Source organism: Malaclemys terrapin, chromosome 4 (assembly GCF_027887155.1).
Source record: "Malaclemys terrapin pileata isolate rMalTer1 chromosome 4, rMalTer1.hap1, whole genome shotgun sequence".
Taxonomy (NCBI): Eukaryota; Metazoa; Chordata; order Testudines; family Emydidae; genus Malaclemys; species Malaclemys terrapin.
Window position 1 is genome coordinate 111,483,147 of NC_071508.1, and position 23,292 is coordinate 111,506,438.

The 23,292-nt window shown below is 45.9% G+C and overlaps 1 protein-coding gene across 3 annotated transcripts in view; it reads left to right on the forward strand.

Annotated features, from left to right (window-relative positions):
• TTLL5 (tubulin tyrosine ligase like 5) overlaps positions 1-23,292 on the forward strand; it is a 207,869-nt gene that overhangs the window by 20,222 nt on the left and 164,355 nt on the right. For all 3 annotated transcript variants that reach the window (XM_054027921.1, XM_054027918.1, XM_054027920.1), the window contains exons 10-11: positions 22,172-22,273; positions 22,456-22,547. In XM_054027921.1, coding sequence (XP_053883896.1) covers positions 22,172-22,273; positions 22,456-22,547 — 194 coding nt within the window. The remainder of the gene's footprint in view (positions 1-22,171; positions 22,274-22,455; positions 22,548-23,292) is intronic.

The window sequence follows — 23,292 nt, forward strand, 5'->3', positions numbered from 1 at the left end:
CTCAGGAAGTGTTTCTCAATGCAGTATTATTGCCAATCTCCATGATTTGTCTGAGCCTCCAAGGAAGATGTAGAGATTTCATTGGTGGTAACCCATTGGCTCCTACTCAGCTGCCCTGAAGTCTGGGGCTTTGAATGGGCAGCAGGTCTAACGCCATCATTGGGAGCCTGGTTGGACCACCACAAGATCTATTTTACCCCTCTTTTTTCTTTTCTCTCCCCCCCGCCCCCTTGGCAACCACATTTTCAAGAAGCTTGGGCTGGAATTACCTTGGACCACTGGGTCCTTCAGATCATAAGGAAGAGATGTCCCATGCATTTTCAGTCTCTTCCAAACCTCTTCTCCCCTTCTGGTCTCTTTCCAGGGACACATATCGCAAGAGATTACTGTGAGAAGAGGTAGACTGCCTCTTACAACTGGGAGCAGGAACCAGGGGAGGAACTGCCCTTGAAGTTCAGGAGCAAGTGATTTTATTCCCACTATTTCTGAATCCTAAAGAAGAAAGGAGGCTGTAGACCCACCCTTGATCTTTGTCTCAACCTCTTTGCCCACTATTTCAGTTGCAAAATGGTGGACCCTGACTTCTAATGAAAAGAATTTAGCTTTCATGGACTAGTTCATGGCTCTCAACCTGCAGCATGCCTATTTTCATATCTCCATATATCTGGTTCACAAAAAACCCTTTGATTCCTGATAGGAACTTCCCACTACCAATAGAGAGTTCTGACCTTTTGGCCTCTCCACAGCTCTAAGGGTTTTTACTAAATGCCTGTCATTAGTGGCACTTCATCTAAGGAGACAAGAATCCAGGTACGCCTTTACCTGGACAATTGGCTAATTCAAGGAAGATCACCACCACAGGTGACTTAGCAAAGACAATCCTGAAATTCTCCATCTCTCCAGGTTTCAAAATTAACAGAGTGAAATCCTCAGATTCCAACTCAGACCGTAAACTTCACATGAGCAATGTTGGACTCCAAATGAGTGAGGGCTTACCTTCCATAGCAAAGATTTCATAAAATATTAGACCACCCGATCAGATTTAGCGCCCCCCAACACCACAGATGAGGATGTCTGAGGCTTCTAGGGCACATAGCCATTTACACTTATAATCACACAGTATGCCAGACTACAGCATCTGTCATAAACGCATAGCTAAGGGTAGCATAAAATCCCTTCTTACCCTTTTAAAGGGTTAATCTCTCCTTTACCTGTAAAGGGTTAAGAAGCTCAAATAACCTGGTTGGCACCTGACCAAAAGAACCAATAAGGGGAGAAGATACTTTCAAATCTGTAGGGAAAGGTTTTTGTTTTGGGTTCCTTTGTTCTCTCTGGGTCAGCGAGGAACCAAGGCAGGGAAAATATATCTCCCTAAGCCATATCTGAAAATAAGCATCTAATATACAAAAATAGTAAGTAATAGCAAGGAAATGCATTAGATTATCTTTTTTTTTAGCTTGTGAATTTTCCCTATGCTAGGAGGGAGGTTTATCCCTGTTTTTGTAACTTTAAAGTTTTTCCTAGAGGGGAAATCCTCTGTGTTTTGAATCTGATTACCCTGTAAATTACCTTCCATCCTGATTTTACAGAAGTCCTTCTTTTACTTTTCTTTATTATAAAGTTCTGTTTTTAAGAATCCGATTGGGTTTTTAGAGTCCTAAAAACCCAAGGATCAGGTCTGTGCTCACCTTGGTCACTCTAAAGCCTTTCCAGGAAAGGAGGTGAAGGGGCTTGGGGATATTTTGGGGGAAACAGGAACTCCAAGTGGTTCTTTTCTTGAATCTTTGTCTAACTCACTTGGTGGTGGTGGCAGCAGTACTCATCCAAGGACAAGGAAGGATTTGTGCCTTGGGGAAGCTTTTAACCTAAGCTGGTAGAAATAAGCTTAGGGGAGTCTTTCATGTGGATCCCCACATCTGTACCCCAGAGTTCAAAGTGGGGAGTGAACCCTGATAGCATCGATCTAGGCAGGAAATGGCTGAGATCCGTAGCTCTCCAGCAGACACCGCATGGACATGATCATCGTGGTCCCACAAGAATTGTCAAACTGATGAACCACTTTAGATATGCAGTGGAGTTCCATTATCTCTCTCTTCCAACAAAGATGTTGGTAACTGATGCCTTCATTCAGGAAGGCCTCCTCTTGAGCCATTGAAAAGTCAAGGACTATGGTCTCCTCAGGAAGCAAGTCTGCACACAAACAGTTTAGAGGTCAGGGCAATCTCCCTGGCATGCAGCTTTTTCTGTCCCTTCTTAATGTCTGTCAGCACTTGAATTGCTGATTTTAACACCACAGCAATATCCTATATCAGTGGCTCTCAACCTTTTGAGACTACTGTACCCCTTTCAGGAGTCTCATTTGTCTTGCATACCCCCACGTTTCACCTCACTTAAAATACTTGCTTACAAAATCAGACATAAAAATACAAAAGTGTCACAGCACACTATTACTGAAACTGCGTACTCTCATTTTTACCATATAATTATAAAATCAATTGGAATATAAATATTGTACTTAATCTGTGTATACTATATAGAGCAGTATAAACAAGTCATTGTCTCGTATGCAATTTTAGTTTGTACTGACTTCGCTAATGCTTTCTATGTAGCCTATTGTAAAATGAGGCAAATATCTAGAGGAGTTGATGTACCCTCAGAAGACCCGTGTACCCCCTGGGGTACACATACCCTAGCTTGAGAACCACTGCCTTTTATCAGGTGGGTTAGGGGATAGCAAGATTATCCCCTACTCTTTCAAGAAGCCATATTACTATGGGGAGTGGTGCATTCTGTGTCAGATCTCATTAGTAGTTCTGCATCTTTTGGGTCTTCAGAACACCCTGGAAGACCAGCTCAGCAGGGTCCTTTCCAAAAAACCACAATTGGTCTTTCAAAGACTCAGTTCTGCATAACATCTTTTGCAAATGGGGTGTCCTAGAAGTATACCTATTGTGGCTTGCTGCAAACAAATGTCAAATTGTGTTGGGGGACGGGAGAGAGAAACTCCACAGATGCCTTCCTCAACTTGTGGACAGCAGGCTACTGTGTGCCTTTCCACCAATTCCAATGATACTAAGGATCTTGAAAAAACTGAGGCAGGATGCTGCTTGCATCATAACCCCAGCATGGCCCAAACAATTCTCGTACTGAGATCTGGTGAATCTGTCAACACAACCACAGAACCTGTTTACCATCATCCATAGTCTTCCAGAGCAATGGTTGGATTCTGCACCCATATCCAGTATCCGTACACCTGACTACCTGGATACTGGGTGAAGGAATCCTGCTGAGAGAAGCTGTTCTGCTCAGATTCAGAATGTTCTGCTGAGCAGGAAATCTTTGACCAGACATAATCTTTCATTTAGCTGTATATTTTTCTATATGAGCTTCTCAGTACCAGCTTTCTCCCTGAAGGCACTAGTCTTTGCTTCAGGGCTAGCAGCTAGTCCAGAATTGCTATCTGGACTTTCCATCAGCTCCATAAGAGTCCCTCTGACAGCAGTATCTGCAAATTGCTCTTTCTGTGGCCACACTGTTTTCCGCACTCTCCGTTACTGAAGGTTCTCATGCATGTTTTTCCCAGGTTTGAGAGCCCTGTCCTCCATGGGACCTTAATATGGCATGGCAGGGTTGATGTGTCCCCTCTGAGTCTTTAGCAAGCTTTTAACAGCTGGCTGCTAGGAAAATGGTTTTCATTAACATTACCTCAGCTAGGAGGGATGGGGAGATTCAGGCTTGTATGTCAGATCTCCTGTATGAAGTATTTTGCAAGGCAGGGTTCTCCTTAGACCTTACTCTGTTTCTGCCCAGTGTTGTCTGAGTTCTGTGTAAATCAGTCCATTCACCTCTTTATTCTTCCTTAAGCCTTACTCTAACCTGAGTAAAGCAAAGCTTCACCCACTAGATGTACTGAGGGCATTGTCTTTCTATTTGGATAGAACTAAGACACTTGGCAACACATACACGCTACCTGTTGCATTTGCTGACAATCAAAGGGTGACCTTTATCTACTCAGAGGTCATCCAAGTGGGTCTTGCAGTGTAAGAACTTGATGTGGGTTAGCCAGGCTATATCAGAGCTCTTTCCACTAGGGCTCAGGCAGCTTAAATTGCTTGTTTGAGTAATATTCCCATACCTGATCTAGTATGGGTCTCCAGACTGAATGCCAATTTTGGTAGGATTGTCTTGCAGTCACTATTCAAGCAGGACTCCTACCCGCCTCTAAGCAAATAGACAGTTGCTTGTTAATCACCATGAGTGGAATCTGTTGGCAATTGCTCAAAGAAGGGCTACTTATCGCACAGCAACTGTGGCTCTTTGAGATGTGTTGTCCATACAGATTTCTCAGCTCGCCCTCATCTGCTAATGGGGAGTTCTATCCTCAATATATTGGTGAAGAATTGAGGCAGTTGGGTCCATTCAGCCATTTGTGTCCCGAGATGGGGAGGTTGCACTAGCACAGGCATGACCACCAGATGGACACCACTGGCCAAAAAAAAAATCTGACTAGAGCACATGTGGTGCATGGGCACCAGGAGTGGAATCTGTGCAGACAGCACATCTTAAACTAGCTACTGTAGGGTAAGCAACTGTACTTTCTCTGCCCCCACAGCCACACCTCGTATTCTTTTTTAGAAGGGGCTAATGTAAGTGGAGGCCAATCTGTCTGGTGTCGGTCATTGTGGAGGGTCTGCATGCTACTCTCAAAGGCCAGGTCTCTTGTAAACATATACACCTCTACCCTGATATAATGCGACCCAATATAACACGAATTCAGTTATAATGCAGTAAAGCAGTGCGGGGGGGGGGCGGGGCTCCGCACTCCGGTGGATTCAAAGCAAGTTCGATATAACGCAGTTTCACCTATAACGCGGTAAGATTTTTTTTTTTGGCTCCCGAGGACAGCGTTATATCGAGGTAGAGGTGTAGTTCCATCAGCTATAGGATACCTGATGCATGATTACGGAACTGGTGCCAAAGGTCAAATCAGAAGCACATCCCTAGGAGTGTCGCCTGAGGTCAGGGAATTAGCCCGACCCCTGGTAGTGACCCATAGCTCTGCTGCTGCCCCACAGTTGATAGCTGACAGTGGGGCTTATGTGCAGTTCTTTTAAATCACAAGAATAAGCCTACTCCTATCAGCTTCCTCAATGAATCTTCAACCTCCTCCTCCCCCCACAAATCTCCAGGGCTGGTGAGTAGGTGGAGCAGGTGATGGCAATCCCCCCAGGATATATCTAGCCATTGGATGGAGCAGAAACAGTGTCAGTCACATAATGGGGGTTAAGGGTCGGGGAATGTGAGAGATTAGATCAGGGGTAGGCAACCTATGGCACACGTGCCAAAGGTGGCACACGAGCTGATTTTTAGTGGCACTCGCACTGCCCGGGTCCTGGCCTCCGGTCTGGGGAGCTCTGCATTTTAATTTAATTTTAAATGAAGCTTCTTAAACATTTTAAAAACCTTATTTACTTTACATACAACAATAGTTTAGTTATATATTATAGACTTATAGAAAGAGACCTTCTAAAAACATTAAAATGTATTACTGGCACGCAAAATCTTAGAGTGAATAAATGAAGACTTGGCACACCACTCCTGAAAGGTTGCCGACCCCTGGTTAGATGTGGCCTCCAGGTGGCACTAGCAACCTTTGTTTTCAGTGTCTTGTGATGTTTTTCCCCCTTGCCCTGGATTTGTGTGCCTGGACACAGAGGATCCTGTAGCTCCAGGTTCTTGTTTGTCTCTCTGGTGTCGTATAAATGCCTAGAGAGACCCATTTAAGGGCTTACAGACTATTGGTGCCTCAGACTGTGAAGGAGAAGGGTTCAACACTTGTGGCAATGAATGGAGGCTGGTTTTCCTCCCCCATTGTAGAAGCTGCAGTGTTTAGGGGTGGAAACGGGGGGTGGCAGGGCTCCTGGGAGGTCTGGGGAGTGATATGTGGTGAAAGCATAGAGTGGCACAGTGGACATGGCATAGATGTAGTGGGGGTGAGGGCTTTGTGCATGTGGAGGCCAGGTTTAGGGACCTCCCTTGCTGATCGGAGTACTGACATTGCACCTGTATTCTGCACTTGTATTCCCAAAACCTGGCTAGTCTCCAAAATGTGACTTTTGTATTTACCTGTATTTGCTCCCTTGCCAGCTTCTGCTGTATCCCACTGAAAGCTAGTGTGCAGCTCATGCCATGCCTCAGGGAGCCCCAGTGGCTGGTGCCTTGGTCATTCAGTAGAGCTGATGCCTCTTGGCAGAGAAGAGGTACTGATAATAGAACATGTGGAGGCCCCATAGATCATAGGACATGATGATTTTTCTTGACGTGAGGAGGGACTAAATAGCATGCATCAGCTGATGCCTGTTTGCCTGAGTAGAAACCTCCCTGCGTCTGGCTTCCAGGGTACACCCTGACTTGACATGAGGTGATCTGGGTTTGGAAGTGAGGTTCTGGAACAGAGGAAATAGGTTTAGGCTCTGATGCATTGTTGTGTGTTCCCATCTATGTGGAATGGCAGGAGGTGGGGCATAGGAAAGCTCCTTCAGGCAGCAGTGATGAAGCAGAGATCCAATGATGAAGCCTTTTGGGTTATTCAGGCTTTTGAACCTTCTCAGAAGTTCTGAATGCAGCTGTTCCATTTGCACTGTTGAAGTCCTGTTTTCTTACTTTGAGAAGTGTGTGTTGGGCAGAATTCAGGATGCCCTGAACTGAGGTGCCAGACACAAGAGCAGGCTCTATTGTGGTTTGCTCTTTCCTCAGAGGAAGTTTTTGTGGGGTGTAACCTTAGGCCATCGAAGCTGAGAGTCCAACTTTCAGAGCAGCACCAGGACTAACAGCGTCAAACAGCTCTGTCACTGCATCTTATCTTGCCTTGTAGTACCCCCTGCTATTCTGGTCTTGCCCAGCTCCCAACTCTGTCAATGTTCCTAATCCATAGTAGTCCACTATTTCAGTCCTGTGTCCCTTCATTTTGAATTGGTGATGATCTTTCAGTTATCTGTTGGTGCCTGAAACAAGAACAGGGCTTCTCTAGTGTGAGACAGACAGGGATATGATATGCTGTCCTTTAGGACCTTGTCCAGATTTGATTGAAAGGTGTATCATTAGAACATATTAGCTAATACATTTAAAAAACCTAATGTAGTCAAAGCACATTGCTTTTAATATGTGCTAAACTGGTCAGGATTAAGATTTAAGACCAGAAGGGATCATTATGATCTAGTCTAATCTTCTACATAACATTGGCATAGAATTTCACCCAGTGATTTCTGCATCAAGATTATGACTTCTGGATGAGCTAGAGCAGGGGTGGGCGAACTTTTTGGCCGGGGGCCCCATCGGGGTTGCGAAACGGTATGGAGGGCCAGCTAGTGAAGTCTGTGCCTCCCCAAACAGCCTGCCTTCTGCCCCCTCCCACTTCCCGCCCCCCTGGTTACCCCCTCAGAACCCCTGACCCATCCAATCCGCCCCGCTCCTTGTCCCCTGACCACCTCCTCCTGGGACCCCCTGCCTGGCCCCAGCCCCTTTCAGAATGTGGCCCTGTGAACATGGGCGGAGGACACAGGAGGAGTAGGGGCAGCTGTGCAGCCGGCGGTGCAGTTAAGTGAGGCTGCAGGGGAGGGGGAACAGCAGGGGACGGGCTGGGGGCGAGCCTCCCCGGCTGGGAGCTCAGGGGCCGGGCAGGACGGTCCTGCGGGCCGGATGTGGCCCACGGGCCGTACTTTGTCCACCTCTGAGCTAGAGCATATCTTCTAGAAAAACTTCCAATCTTGGATAATTAAAGCTTAGGGGGAGCCTAGGTCTGCTGCAGACTTCTGAATTATGTTAGCTAACTTATTCAAATACACACTTTTCAATCTTAGTCTAGATAAGACCAAAAAGATAACCCATGGGGGGCGGGTATTCAAAGAGGCATCAAACTGATTTTGAATGCCTCCTTATATCTCATGGGACTGCATAGCCATGTACTAGCAGGTAGAGGTCTCCTCTGACCTGCTGTGAAATTGGCTGGTAGTTTTAATTTTTGTGTTTTGTTTTCTGTTTCTGATCCCCCTTCAGAGAGCCTTGTGCTTGGAATGCAAGGGGGGAGGGTCACAGTTAAGGATTGAATGGTTTCTACTGCCCATATCCTGCAAAGTGGGGAAGTTTCATTCTGTCCCTCCCAGTTTTTTCCCTCTGTTTAGCTTATTATGAAATGGAAATGAGCCTGAATCTTTTTCAGGGACTTCCCCTTTGTGTGTGTGCCCCATCCTGCATGGTGGCTTTGGGAAATGTGTGCCTTGCTGCTGTGACCATCAGGGGGTGTTCATGCACAATGGTTGTTTTTGATATTCTAGAAAAATGTCTTTTCTCTTCAGTTTTGTTTTACACTTGGTCTTTACTACCTGAATTTTCTGTTTAGTCAGCTCCATTTCTGGTCCTGAACCACTGGAAGGGTTCCAGCCCAGCAGGAACTTTGTAGCCTGACTTTCACTGAAATGGAGAAATTTTTTTGTAAAGCAACAAATTGAGCTGAAAACCAAATGTGCTTGTGAAGGGCTGAAGGAGCAGTAGCTGAGGGGGAGGTGAATGTGTACTTTAGAATGACACGAGAGTTCCAGTAATGCCTGAGCTGGCAGCTGAGCCTCATAATGTCTGACAGTGGGCTGCCTTCCTGCCATCTGAGCTCACTGAACTCCAGTCTGCAGTGCCCCCTCCTTCAGTAGCCCTGCTTGCTAATTAGCACTGGCTCCGCTGGGATATTTACCTTTTCTCTGCTGGATTCCTGTGGTTTCCAAAGAATTCAGGTGCTCTCTGCGAGCCAAGGAATTCACATTACCTCACAGGATGTGCTGTGGCCAGAGTCTGCTGCAGCAGCCCAGTCCCCCCCACTCCTAGTAACCCCTGCCTAGCAGGCCCTGGCTGTTTGGGGAGCATAATGAATTCCTGCAATGGAGGGCAGGGGATCATTCTCATGATCCTTTCACAGGCACCTCCATCCAGCATAAACAACAAGGAGTCTGGTGGCACCTTAAAGACTAACAGATTTATTTGGGCATAGGCTTTCTTGGGTAAAAACCTCACTTCTTCAGGATGCAGCCGAAGAAGTGAGGTTTTTACCCACGAAAGCCTATGCCCAAATAAATCTGTTAGTCTTTAAGGTGCCACCAGACTCCTTGTTGTTTTTGTAGATACAGACTAACACGGCTACCCCCTGATACTTGACACCATCCAGCATAGTGGCCATGGACAAGCACATCCACCTGGGGGTCAAGCTAGGATTATCACCACTGGCTCATCACTTCTCTTACATTAGACTGGGGTTTTGAGCTTATAGAGAGGAAGGATGGTCTTGTGGTAAAGCATAGTATTTTGAGTCAGGTGGCTTGGATTCTACTGCCAGTTTAGCCATTTGCTGTGTCTCTTGGGCAGCTCACTTCCCCAATTTTGCCTGAGTTTCCCCCTTATGTAAATAAAGAGGAGATGAGGCCTAGTTCCATACTATCTATGTGGTGTTTGGGTAGGGAAGCCAAATGTTCTTGAATCCAGGCCAGATGATGCCCTTGGCTACATCCATACAGCTCCCATGGGAATTAGAGAGGCACTGTGATGATAGGGTTTGGTTCTTAATAGGTGACCATGGGCTGGGACTCCACAGTTAGAGCTGCATATTCCCACAGACAACAGTAGCAGCTCTGCTGAAGCTCAGGAGAAATTTTGTCAAAGAATGAGAGCAGAAAATGGCTCTTACTATAGCATATGCAGTTACTGTGTGATTGTTCCTTTAGCATTTCACTATTGGGCAGTAAGGAGCCTGAGGGGTCCCACTAAGTCTAACTGTGTGACCTTGGTTTCTTCTTTTGTCTCCTTCTGCCTTTGGCACTTGGAGAACCTTAAAGGAAAGGAGCTATCAGACTGTCTTGCTGTACCCATTGGACTCTGCTCTGTTTTCTCTCCTTTTGCTTACTCTACTGTGTGTTTTTTTTTTTTCCTCCCCCCCTTTCTTCTTGCATCATTCTCCCTTCCTCCTACCCCACCTTTTTGGGTTCCTCTTGGGCAGCAGCAGATGCCTTATGCATGGAAGAGGCTGCAGAAGGAAATTGATTAAGATTGCATTACCCTATTCCCTTTCCAGCAGGCTTCTTGTGTTGAATTGTCAGAAAAGGAGCTGGACTAGTCTTAGGTTAGCTTCTCTTCACTGCAGATGTTCATTATACCCACAACCCAGCAAAGCTGCAAAATACTCTTAATGGTAGAATGTGGGTTTGAAACCCATGTATTAGCTTGTTCCTGCATCTTTTCACAAGAGACCCTATTTCCTGCACCTGTTGGTCTCTCAAAGTTCTGCCCCAGTTTTTGCATTTCTTGCACTGTGGCTTTTCCTATTGCTCTTTAGCACTAGAGCATTTGAATAGATTCATCTGGCTTTGGGCATAGGAGCTCCACCATACAGTGTTACCAGCACCAATGTGCTAATCGGGTTAACAGCTCAACTTCTACTGCTGCTCCTACCTGGTGTACTGCTCCACTACTTGTTCTGCTGTGGAGATAATTGATATCACAGGCAGGGGAACTGTGGTGTGTGATTGAGGAGCATGAGCTGGAACAGAGGCAAGACCCAGGACCACTGTTGTGCTCCCATTCTGTAGGGGAAAGATTCCTAGCTGCACTTTGGGGCTGCAGCCTTTGTATTGTAGAAGGGTGGAAATATCTGTAACCCCTTTCCACCAGTTCTAGCCTATGGAGCAGCTTTCTCGGGGCATCATGTTGATGTCCATCTGTCTGTCCTAGTTTAGCAGCAGCTTATGGCAACTGATTTAAGCCAAGAGTTCCCAGGCGTCCAGTTTTCAACCGAGCACTGGCTCCGCAGCTCCCATTGGCCAGGAACCATGGCCAATGGGAGCTTCAGGGCTGGTGCCGGTGGGGGACGGGCAACGCGCAGAGTCCTCTGGCTCCTGCACCTAGGAGTTGGACATGCTGACCACTTCCAGGAGCAATGCGAAGCCAGGGCAGGCAGGGAGCCTGCCTTAGCCTCGCTGTGCTGCTGACTGGGAGCTGCCTGAGGTAAGTGCCACCCGGCTGAGCCTGCACTCCACAACCCCTCCTGCACCCCAACCCCCTGCCCCAGCCCTGAGCCCTCTCCCAATCCCCAAACCCCTCGCCCCCAGCCTCATCCCAGAGCCCACACCCCCAGCCAGAGCCCTGATCCCCCTCCTGCACCCCAATCCCCTGCCCCAGCCTAGTGAAAGTGAGTGAAGGTTGGGGAGAGCAAGCGATGGAGGGAGCGGGGAATTGAATGAGTGGGGGAAAGGGTGGGGTAAGGATATTCTGTTTTGTGCGATTAGGAAGTTGGCAACCCTAGTTGAGACATTTGCCTTAAACAGCAAGTCTTGAAAGAGCAAAGACTAGGGAAGGTGCAAATGGCTTTCCGTTTAGTCTTAGTGCCCTAAGCAGGGAGCCCTTGACAGTCCACTGGAGCCAAGAGCAGCTGTGAAGGGTAAAGAGGGAGAGTCCAGAATTAGAGGTAGGGATACTTAGATTCAGAGAGTTGGTTTAGATCAATGGTTCTCAACCAGGAGTCCAGTGCCCTCTGGGGGGGTTGCAAGCAGGTTTCACGGGGTCCCCCAAGCAGGGCCAGCATTAGTCTTGCTGGGGCACAGGGCAGAAAGCCAAAGCCTGGGGCTCCAAGCCCTGCCACTCTGACTTGGGGCTGAAGCTGAAACCTGAGCAACTTAGGGGGCCCTGCAAAGCTGTGGTGGGGGCCCCGGGCAGTTGCCCTCCTTGCTACCCTCTAATGCTGGTCCTGGCTTTTATATGCAGAAAAACAGTTGTGGCACAGCTGGGCCATGGAGTTTTTGTAGCATAATTGGGAGTGGGAGCTCAGAAAGAGAGGTTGAGAACCCCTGTTTTAGATGGCTTTTGTGTACAGTCAAGGAAAGAACATTGCTCAGTTGTCTCTTGTGCTTTTCTATAGCACCCATGCAGTAAGAGGAATTAGCAGACGTGGGGGAAGCAGTATAGTTAACAGGCCTTTTGGCCTCTCCTCCATCTCTCCCAGACTCTCCTTAGTGTCCTGATTAATTACCCCATAGTCATCAAGTTTACATATGACCATAAACTTGACCTTATGGTTAATATACCCTTCCCTAAGCAGTGGGGGGTATAAGACCTGGACCTGTATAAAACCTGAAAGCTATGAGGCTAAGGCAGGTAGGGAGATAGGTGGATGTTTGGGAGTGCTGGTATAGGCAGTTGGAAAGTGCAGGTGGATTCTGGGGGTGCTTGAGCTAGAGGTGCTAAGGTGGCTGGGTGCTCTTCTGGGAGTGACTAGGGGGTGACGGGTGCTGTGATGCCTGGGATAGGTGGTGGGTCCTGGGGTGGGGGAGGAAATGAGGTCTGTTTGGGTGCTGGTAGATGAAGTCTTTTTCAAGAGCAGAGGTTTGGTGTCTGGCAGGGTTTCTTGGATGGGAGAGTAGGGTCTGGTTGGAGCATCTCTGGTGAATTGGGAGTTTGAAGGTTTACAGGTCTCTGGGCTGGCTGGAGATTAGAGGGTCTCTTTGGGGTCTGATTGGGGAATTTGTAACGAGTTCTGAGCCCCTCACTTTCTATACCTGGCAGCAGGTGGGTTGGCTGGCCACACCACCAAACTTGCTGCTGCTGCTTCCCCACTAGGATCCAACAGAGGATGCAGCCAGAGGGGAGGGAGACATGTGGCCTGGTTAGATAAGACTAAAGTTGGGCTCTATGGTGGGATTCTAGTGACCTGAATGGGGAACGGCAAGGTCTCTGCTCACAGCTAAGCCAGATGTGTAACATTCAGGCTGAGATTGCAAGCAGGCATGACAAGGCTGTGGAATGTCTGAGCATCACCCTTCACTTACAGAGTTTGGGTTCAGAGTTGGAGTGTATGTAGTCCCTGGCTATTCTCATGCTGAGAAAAGGGAAGCTGGTATGGGAGAAGAGGAAGCTGTCAGGGAGCACCTCCAGCTTGGCGGCTGCCATGTCTGTTTCATAAGCTTTGGTGTTTGCTGCTAGTAGTCAAACTGCACCTATGTACATAGTCTGCTTCAGCTGGACCTTTCCCATCCCTTAATTGTATTTTAGGGTGGGATGTACTAGTTCTGTTGAGGGCGGGGGTAGGCTAGTATAAATAGTCTCTTGTACATTTGGGTAATGGGTTCCATTAACTTCACTCACTTACTGTCCTCTTAAAAAAAAAAAAAAAAAAAATATGCTAAGGGATAGGATTCCTTGGAAGGACAGGGTTTTGGACTGATATCTGCAGGAGTGGGGGTTAGGGCTGCACAGCGACAAGCCCTGGAAATGGGAGTAAGTTATTGGGAACTATGACTTTGTGTTTCTCTGTCTCTGATACAAGCAGTGGGTAGCACTAAGTATGGGAAGGGGATTTTACAGCCATGCTATTTCAGGCTGTGATTCTGTCACATTTCACAAGTACAGTTGACCCCAGATTCCTATTGGATGAATGACCTCTCTTGAAAACTCATGGCTCTGCATGGAATAGTGTTGATGATTTTTGGAGGATGCTTTTCCTCCCGAGTCAGTACTAAACTCAATGCACCAGTGTGGTACGAAGGAGTGCTGTGCTATTGGAGTTAATGTCTCTTTGCTTTGTCACCTTTCTTGCTTTTAGAGACTGTTGATGAATGCCCTAGAAATTTCTATTGTGAATTTGGGGGAAAAATAGATATAGTCATGTCATAAGGTCATAACACTCTATTCCACTAGTCCCTTAGGAGGCTGTTAAGCAGCAGCTACTGAAGTTAGACATTTTTAAATAAGCATGTCCAGATAACTTGCATCCAAGAGTTTTATAAGAGTTGGTTGAGGAGCTCACTGGAGCATTAATGCTGATTTTAAATAAGACTTGAAGTTCCAGAAGACAAAGAAAGTTAATGTTGTGCCAATATTTCAAAAGGGTTAACAGAGTGACTTGACTAATTATAAGCCTGTCAGTCTGATATTGATCCTGGACAAGATAATGGTGCAGCAAATATGGGGATCCTTTTAATAAAGAATTAAAGGAGGGTAATATAATACCAATCAATATGGGTTTATGGAAAATAGGTCCTATCAAACTAGCTTGAGGTATGTTTTTATGAGATTACAAGTTTGATCAAAGTAAACAGTGTTGATCTAATATACTTTTAAACTTCTGTATGGCATTTGGCATGATATTGCAAGACCGTTTGATTAGAACACCAGAGAGAGAGAGAGAGAGAATCTACATGACACAGATTAAATGGATTAAAAGCTAGCTGGTCGGTCTCGATGTAATTATAAATGGGGAGTTATCAGATGGATGTGTTTCTAAAGGGGTCCCGCAGGGATCTGTTCTTGGCCCTACAGTATTTAACATTTTTTATCAATGACTTGGAAGAAAACATAAAATCATCACTGAAAGTTTTCAGATGACCCCAAAATTGGGAGAGGGGTAAATAATGCAGAGGACGGGTCACTAATACAGAGCAATCTGGGTCGCTTGATAAACTGGGTATGAGCAAACAATATACCTTTTAATATAGCTAAATAGAAATGTATATATCTAGGAACAAAGAATGTAGGCCATACTTACAAGATGGAGGAGACACTATCCTGGGAAGCAGTGACTCTCGGAAAAAGATCTGAGTGTTGTGGTGGTGAATCAGCTAACTGTGAGCTCCCAGTGCAACACTTTGGCCAAAAGGGCCAGTGCAATCCGACATGCACAAATAGGGGAATCTCAAATCAGAGTGGAGGTAATTTTATCTCTGTATTTGGCACTCGTGCTACCGCTCCTGGAGTACTGTGTCTAGTTCAGGCATCCACAATTCAAGAACAATGTTGATAAGTCAGAAGAGCTACAAGAATGATCTAAAGGATTAGAAAACATGCCTTAGTCGATGACTCAGGTAGCTCATTCTGTTTAGCTTAACAAAGAGAAGGTTAAGGGGTGACTTGATTATGCTCTGTAAGTATCTACATGGGGAAGAAATATTTGATATTAGGCTCTTCAGTGTAGCAGAGAAAGGTATAACATGGAAGCTGAAACTAGACAAATTTAGACAGGAAAGAAGGCGTAAATGTTTAATATTGATGGTAACTAGCAATTGGAACAATTTACCCAATATCATGGTTGATTCTCCATCACTAGCAATTTTTAAATCAAAATTGGTTTTCTAAATATACTTCTAAAAGGTATGATCTAAGAATTATTTTTGGAGAAGTTTTATGGTCTGTTATACAGGAGTTCAGACTAGATCACAATGATCTCTTCTGGTCTTATCTATGAATCTATACCTTGGATCTTTCATTTGTGAACTCAGGTCACTTAGTACAAAAGTCGGTATAATGACCTTTGTGTCCTGGCCATATTCCAGCCAGGGAAATTGCATTCTATTTAAATCCTCCTTCATTTTCAGGTGAATAGATTGATTTCACCTACTGTTGTGCAGTGCTGCTATGTGCTGTTAAACTGCCACCACATTCTATCCTCAACGTGTCTGCATTTCAGTGGTGGAGAGAGATTTTTTGTATGTACAGAGTTGTAGTGCACTTTGAGATCCCTCTGAGTGAAAGACACTACTAGAATGTAAGTTTTCTATCACAAAATTGTGCTTGGAATCTGGAACTGGGGCTATCCAGTAAATGGTGAAGCTCTCTAGGGAAGAGAGAAGTTGCAAGAGTGGGAGATAAAAATGCTTGGGGTTGGAAGTAGTGAGAATGCAGTAATCTCTGTGACCAGCAGTGGTTAGTATCACATAGCTGATTGTGGGCAGTGTGGGAACTGAATTACTCTCCTCCGTGGCAGGTGGCAGTTTCAAGTCCCTGGGGAAAAATAGAGCAGTGTTTTTTTCAAAAATTGGTTTGTCTCTATTTACAAGTCATGGGATGGCCTAGTTGCCAGCACACTACATTTGTACCCCCATTCCCATTTGTATTACTGTCCTATTTCTCGCCTCTTTTCCCCATATAATTGTCTTGATTTTCTGATTTCTCTGTGCTACTTATGTGATGCCTCAGGTTCTGGATACACTCATGAGTGAGGTTTTTTTTTACAGTGATGTGGCTACAAAAATGGTCAGTGAGATGTTTTGAATGGGCTTCATGCACAGAGGCATCACAGCCAGAGAAGGGAGAATAGTTATACTCTGACTCTAGGGCAGAGGTGGGCAAACTATGGCCCACGGGCCACATGTGGCCCGTGGGACCGTTCTCCCTGGTCCCTGAGCTCCTGCCCCGGGAGGCTAGCCCCCAGCCCCTCCCCTGCTGTTTCCCCTCCCCCCCCAGCCTCAGCTCACTGCGCCACCGGCGCAAAGCTCTGGGTGGTGTGGCGGCGAGCAGGGCCGGCTTTAGCAAGAGCGGGGCCCGATTCCTGGGGGCGGGGCTTGCTGCAAGCCCCGCCCCCAGGACCTGAGCCGAGCCGCGCCGCCGGGGGGGGGGCCCCGAGCCGAGCCGCGCCGCCGGGGGGGGGGGCCCCGAGCCGCCGGGGGGGGGGCCGGAGCCGGGCCACGGGGGCCGTGCTGGGGCCTGCGGGAACGGGCCGCGCCTCCCCGGAGCCCTTCTCCCGCCCCCACCCCAGCTTACCTCATGCTGCCGGCCGGCCCGCCCCTGCTGCTTAGTCTTAGACTTCCCGCGAATCTCTGATTCGAGCTCCTGGGGCAGCGCAGTTGCAGAGCCCGGCCTGACATGGTGCTCTGTGATGTGCAGTGCATGGCTGGCTCCAGCCGGGCGGCACGGCTGCCTGTCATGGTGCAGCCGCGCTGCCAGCCACCGGTGCTCCAGGCAGCATGGTAAGGGGGCAGGGGAGTTCGGGGGGTGGTTAAGGGTTGGGACGGTCAGAGGGCAGGTTACAGGGGTGTTGAACGGTGGCAGGGGTTCCGGGGGCAGTCAGGAAGGATAGGGGGTGTTGGATGGGGCAGTGGGGGGCAGTTAGGGGCAGGGGAAAGTTAGGGGCCAGGAATCTGGGGGCAGTCAGGGAGAAGGGGTGGTTGGATGGGGCAGGGGTCCAGGGGGGCCATTAGGGAACAAGGGGGGTTGGATGGGGCAGGATTCCTGGGGGGCCGTCAGGGGTGAGAAGCAGGGGGGGTTGGATAGGGGGCGGGGGCTGGGCCACGCCTGCCTGTTTGGGGAGGCACAGCTTCCCCTAACCAGCCCTCCATACAATTTCTGAAACCCGATACGGCTCTCAGGCCAAAAAGTTTGCCCGCCCCTGCTCTAGGGCCACCATCCTGATAATACTACTGTTATCACTCTGGTAATGAGATACCTAGTTCTACTTGGACACAAGCTACAGAAATGATCAAGGGGTTGGAGGAAAGAATGAACTCTGTCCAAGATGGTTAAGATGGCAAAGCTGAGAATGTCATAACCAACGAACATTTGAGGTATATTCCTAGACAGAAACTGTTAAAATGGAAGTAAGGCAGAGAGTACATATCCATCATTTAGGGTAAAATACATTCAAGATGTTGTAATGATCCCAAATGTGTTAACCCAGGGAAATCCATAGTCAGGGTTAAATGTATGAAATTCAGTCATGTTAAAATATGGAAATATACAGTGAGGATATCCAACCAGTCTTAACTCTGCCTTACTACAGGCTCTTCCAACTTCCTCTGTAGCTAAAGCTAACTGGAATCTTCTACATGGATTAAATCTAAACTTTTTATTATTAATGGTAACTTCGCCCCTTGCTATTCTTTATAACTAAATGTTTATCCTTCAGCAGGAACTTTAACTCTGCCCTGGAATGACACCATGAGCATCAAAAAAATGAAAAAAAAATCTGTTTTTAATAAATTAGTTTAAACTAAATCTGTGTCCACAAACACTAAAATGCCTTAATCACAACCATATAGTTTTTATTTAGTGTCAATACTCCGTCCCATTGACCATGAGACTCTTCTCAAAATGGCCACCAACTGAGGGCAGTCACACTGAGAACAATGGGAGATGGCAGCCATTTTGAAAGAGGGCAGCTCTGTGAGAATTCTCTTCAGTAGACACTGGTATCCTTCAGCCTCTGTGAAAGAAGCTTTCACTTATGAAAAATAAGAGGGGGAATGACCATTTAATAAAACTGAAGGGTGGCACACTTTGTTGCTTCTTTAGGCAGAGTTCATTGAACACATACCAGGGGTTCATTGCATTCCCCCATTCCCCAGCCAAAGGCTCCCTGTGTGACCTGCCCATTCCCTTGTATTTCAGGAACTTCCCTCTTTCCCCTGATCCTTGGGCTCTGTGTGCTTCCCTTTTACCCCCACCTTTCTTAGGGTATGTCTTCACTAGGAAGGCTGCAGCTGTGCTGCTATAGTGCTTCACTGTAACCATTCACTACAGCAGCAGAATCCCATTTTTTAGTTAATCCATCTCCACGAGAGGTGGTAGCTAGGTTGACAGAAAAATTCTTTCATTGATCTAGCACTGTCTACACCGGGGGTTAGGTCAGCTTAACTCTGTTGCTCAGAGATGTGAGTTTTTCACATGCTGAGCGATGAAGCTGGGTCGACTTAACTTTTTAGTGTAGACCTGGCCATATTCTTCCACTTTCTTCATGCCTTTCTCGCTCATGGTGTCAACATTTTCAAACTATTGGAGGGGACGGGAAGAGCTAAAATGATGGGTATTATGCTGGAATGTGTTAATGGTTGCCATCAATCAACAATTACAGAGGCAGTTGAATCTGGTAGCTCTGCTAACCAGTGGCACATTGTGTCCCCCATTACCCCCTTTTGGTTTTTCCAGTTTTCATCAAAATCAACAGGGTTTCCTGAAATTTGGAATTGATCAGATGGAGTGTTCAAAGTTTATTATATTGCATCCACACTGAGATATGCTATCAAGTTGCATGTGTGACGTTATTGACATAAACTGGGACCATATAGATCATTGTTGCAACCAAAGTCCTGTAGTGGCACCCAAATCTTGTATAAAGGGGGTCAAATGGGGTGTCTAAGACAAGGTTATGGTTTACTGGTTATGATTATGCTGTCTATATGTGTGTATCAATTTTGTAGTTGAAGTTATGAATATTGGCTCTATACTATCTGTATGGCAAACTTATGCTATGCTTCTGGGTAACATCCCAGACAAGCTGAGATTAGCTCTGCCTAGCCTGCTTGATGGCCCATTAAGAACCATCAGCTATACACTGGACTCATTGAGAGAAGGCAAATATGCCTTCAGACTCAGCAAAGTATGCAGGAACTTGCCCATGTGACTCCAGACTCCATTTTGCTGTAATTTTCCACAGTAAGAACAAAGAGGTGTTCTTACACCTGGAAAAGACTATATAAGGCTGATGCCTCATCTCCATCTTGTCTTCAATCCTGCTTCTTACCTCTGGAGGAATTTTGCTACACTGAAGCTCTGAACAAAGGACTGAGGACCCATCCCAGCGGGGGATGTATTCCAGAGACTTGACTTGAACCTGCAGTTTATTCCATCACTGCTGCAAGCCTGAACCAAGAACTTTGCCATTACTATATGTAATTGATTTCATTTAACCAATTCTATCTCTCATCTCTATCTTTTTCCTTTTATAAATAAACCTTTAGATTTTAGATTCTAAAGAATTGGCAACAGCGTGATTTGTGGGCAAGATCTGATTTGTATATTGACCTGGGTCTGGGGCTTGGTTCTTTGGGATCAGGAGAACCTTTTTTCTTTTATTTGGGTATTGGTTTTCATAACCATTTGTCCCCATAATGAGTGATACTGGTGGTGATACTGGGAAACTGGAGTGTCTAAGGAGATTGCTTGTGAGACCGAAGTCCTCTTAGTCTGGCTGGTTTGGTTTGCCTTAGTGGTGGAAGAACCCCAGCCTTGGGCTGTAACTGCCCTATTTGAGCAATTTGTCCTGAGTTGGCACTCTCAGTCGGGTTCCGCCAGAACCGCATTGTCACAGCATGTAAGGCCTTGCAAGCTTCACAAGAACAACCTCCTAACCAATCTAACACAGACAAGGTTTCAGTGTGTTTAGGGAATCTGTTCAGATTAGAGGTCTGGCAAAAATCTGACAGAGTGCTACATTTCTTAAATGGCCCATTTTAATTAATTTTAAGTCCTAAATAAACCGTTTTAGGGCTTGTCTACACTTACAATGCTGCAGTGGTGTAGCTCCACCACTGTAGCACTTAGTGAAGACACTATGCCAACAGGAGAGCTTCTCCCATCGGTGTAGGTACTCCACCTCACCGAGAGGCGGTAGCTATCTTGATGGGAGAAGCTCTCCCATAAACATAGTGCTGTCTACACCGGAGTTAGGTTGGTATAACTACATTGCTTAGGGGTATGGATATTCTACACCTCTGAGAAACCTAGTTTTAATGACAAGTTGGTAGTGTAGACCAAGCCTTAGTTGTAAACTCGTATAGAAAAGTAATTCTGTGCTCAGTATTAGTGCTCTCACTTTGGGAGGATACATTATTTTTTATGCATAAGAGATTGGATCCCTACTTTAAGTGCACACCTTAAATATAGACTTGCTACCAATGTAGAACTAATGAATGAAATTGTTTTTAATTGTTCACTTTACTTATAAAGTTTTATGAATGAAACAATATTCATTCATAAAACCGGTTACCCCAATAACTGGCTAATTAACAATTAAAATGCTTGTTAAGAGCCGTAGCTGTTCAGTCAGCTGCCTTTGTAAGTTTCACTATCAATCCAATTCCTGCTTAAATCACTGAGACTTGCACTGTTTCAGTATTGTAACTTCTGTTCACCATTTATTACACTTGCCTACAGTGTAACTTCTGTTCACTGTTTGCCATATTGTAATTCAAACTCCATTTTAAAACGCTTACTCCATATTGTAAGGGCTTGCTGCAACCTTCATTTTTGTAAACCCTGCTGTAATCTTATTAGTTTAGTTTAGATGTGTGAATGAGGTATGTATGGATGATGAAATCAACCTCCAGCCCCAGCCTGTCCTGATAGAGTTCAAACACCAATGTCTGAAGATACAGACAAGAGCCCTAACAAAGTAAAAAGAATCCACCCTAAAAAGAAAGGTTTCAGAGTAACAGCCGTGTTAGTCTGTATCCGCAAAAAGAACAGGAGTACTTGTGGCACCTTAGAGACTAACAAATTTATTAGAGCATAAGCTTTCGTGGACTACAGCCCACTTCTTCGGATGCATATAGAATGGAACATATATGCATCCGAAGAAGTGGGCTGTAGTCCACGAAAGCTTATGCTCTAATAAATTTGTTAGTCTCTGAGGTGCCACAAGTACTCCTGTTCTTCTTTTTCCTAAAAAGAAAAGGTACAATAAAAGGAAGATCAAAGCCCGGTCCAAGGCTGAAAGTCATGTCTGCAATTGACGGGTGATCAATCATCTAACCTGAAGGCAGCGTGACACAGCAAGACTTATAGACTCTGGATTCAAACTAAAGCCTACAAAAAGGATGGGTGAGATGAAAAACTTTGGAGGAGGGTAACATTCTGCTACCAACATGGAAGGGCATTGGTGCATGCCCAACAGAGACCCAGCTCGTCCTTGTGCCCGGCTTTCCTGGCCAGTTAGCCGCCACAAGCTACGAACCCAAGCTGCAAACTCAAGCCACAGACTCAAGCAGGACTGGTAACTATGCATCAGCTGCAGAACATCTGATGGATGTGTGTGTATGTGTGTATAGGTATTAGGTATAATGTGTGTGTGTGTGTGTGTGTGTGTGTGTGTGTATAAGGATTAAGGTATTTAGTTATTGGTCACAAATTAAATTATCATAATAAATGTGGCATCTTTATCTTGTCCCCTTTAATAAGATCCTACTAGTTTTTATTGGTATAACACCAACACTTCCCCTCCATAATAAATCCATGGGTGGGAAGGAGAGGGTTAGGAGCAGTATCTCTGTAACTAGGAGGAATGGGATGAGATTTGCTTATAGTCAGTTTAAACTAACTACTACTTAAACTTCTTGACAGTGGGATATATGGTGTTGGGCTGTGAAATAATCTCTTGGAGGAAGGATTGGGAGCCCCTTCCTTTGGAACATTGGAAACCAGACTGGACACAGCTCTGGGAAATGGTCTTTGAAGGTTTGCATTAGATGGTACCTAATTTAGCTCTTTTTACATCTGTAATTGCAGCGATTTGAGTTGTCTGCCTAACAAGTCCCATCTAGCAAGCTGCTTGCCTTCCCCAGAAAGTGTAGCTTGAGTTTTTTGTCCTTGTTCTTAGGTTTGCGACTGTGAGATATGACCAGGGAACCAAGAACATTAAAAACCAGTTCATGCATCTGACCAACTACAGTGTCAACAAGAAGAGCGGAGACTATGTCAGGTACTTAGAATTGCCAAAGAGATGAGAGGATGGGCTTTGGTTCTTGGAGGCGGAACCAAATTCACACCAGGGTGGGGAAGCAAATTTGTATGACTGCATCTAAGTATGGCTTTCAAAGGTCAGGGTGGTGATCCTGAGGCACAGGCCAGTTATGTGAGCCCTGCTTCCTTGGTTTGTTTTAGCTGTGATGACCCTGAAGTGGAGGATTATGGGAACAAGTGGAGTATGAGTGCGATGCTGAGGTACCTGAAACAAGAAGGGAGAGACACAACAAGTGAGTAGAGACACCCCCCCCCCCCCCTTTGGTTCCTTCCTTGTGTCCTCAGCAGTGTCCACCAGCAAGAAATCCTAGGAAGAACCCTACTAGGATCCAACTCAGGCCGGAGGAGTTTCCCTTTCTTAATGTCATCCCGTTCCTCCTAGTTATACCTGCTGGTACACCCTAAATGCTTCCCCTCCCTCCACGGCTCCCATGGTTTGTTCAGTCTGGTGAGTCATCAACCTCTCAAACCCTGCAATTTAGCCAACGAAAGGCTGGTTACCTGTGTCATTTTGAATGACTCATGGATGTATCATCACCTTTCCATGCCCCAGGTTTTAGCTGAGTTTTGTTGTCCATCTGAGTGCTTATGTTCTGTAGAACAGCTCTCTTCATACCTTTACCAGGTCTGCTTTGATGCATCTGCATAGCAGAATCCAAGTAATTTTTCTCTTAAGGGACAACTTGCCTGATATTGAGTCCTTAGTAACACTATTTGGCAGCTACTGTACTCATCCTATAAGTATTACCAGGGAACTTAGAGGATGGAGGAAGGGATTTGAATCAGGCTTCTAAGTGGAACTAAGCCTTTCCCAATTTTATGTGCATGGTTATGCAGTCACTCATGCTCACTTGCACCAATTAATGTTCTCTCAATTGCACACGTGATTAGAAATTGATACAGATCATTAGAACATTGTTACACTTTATAATATCCAGTGTAAAGCGATAAATTCTCCTAAATAAGCCAACCACTGAG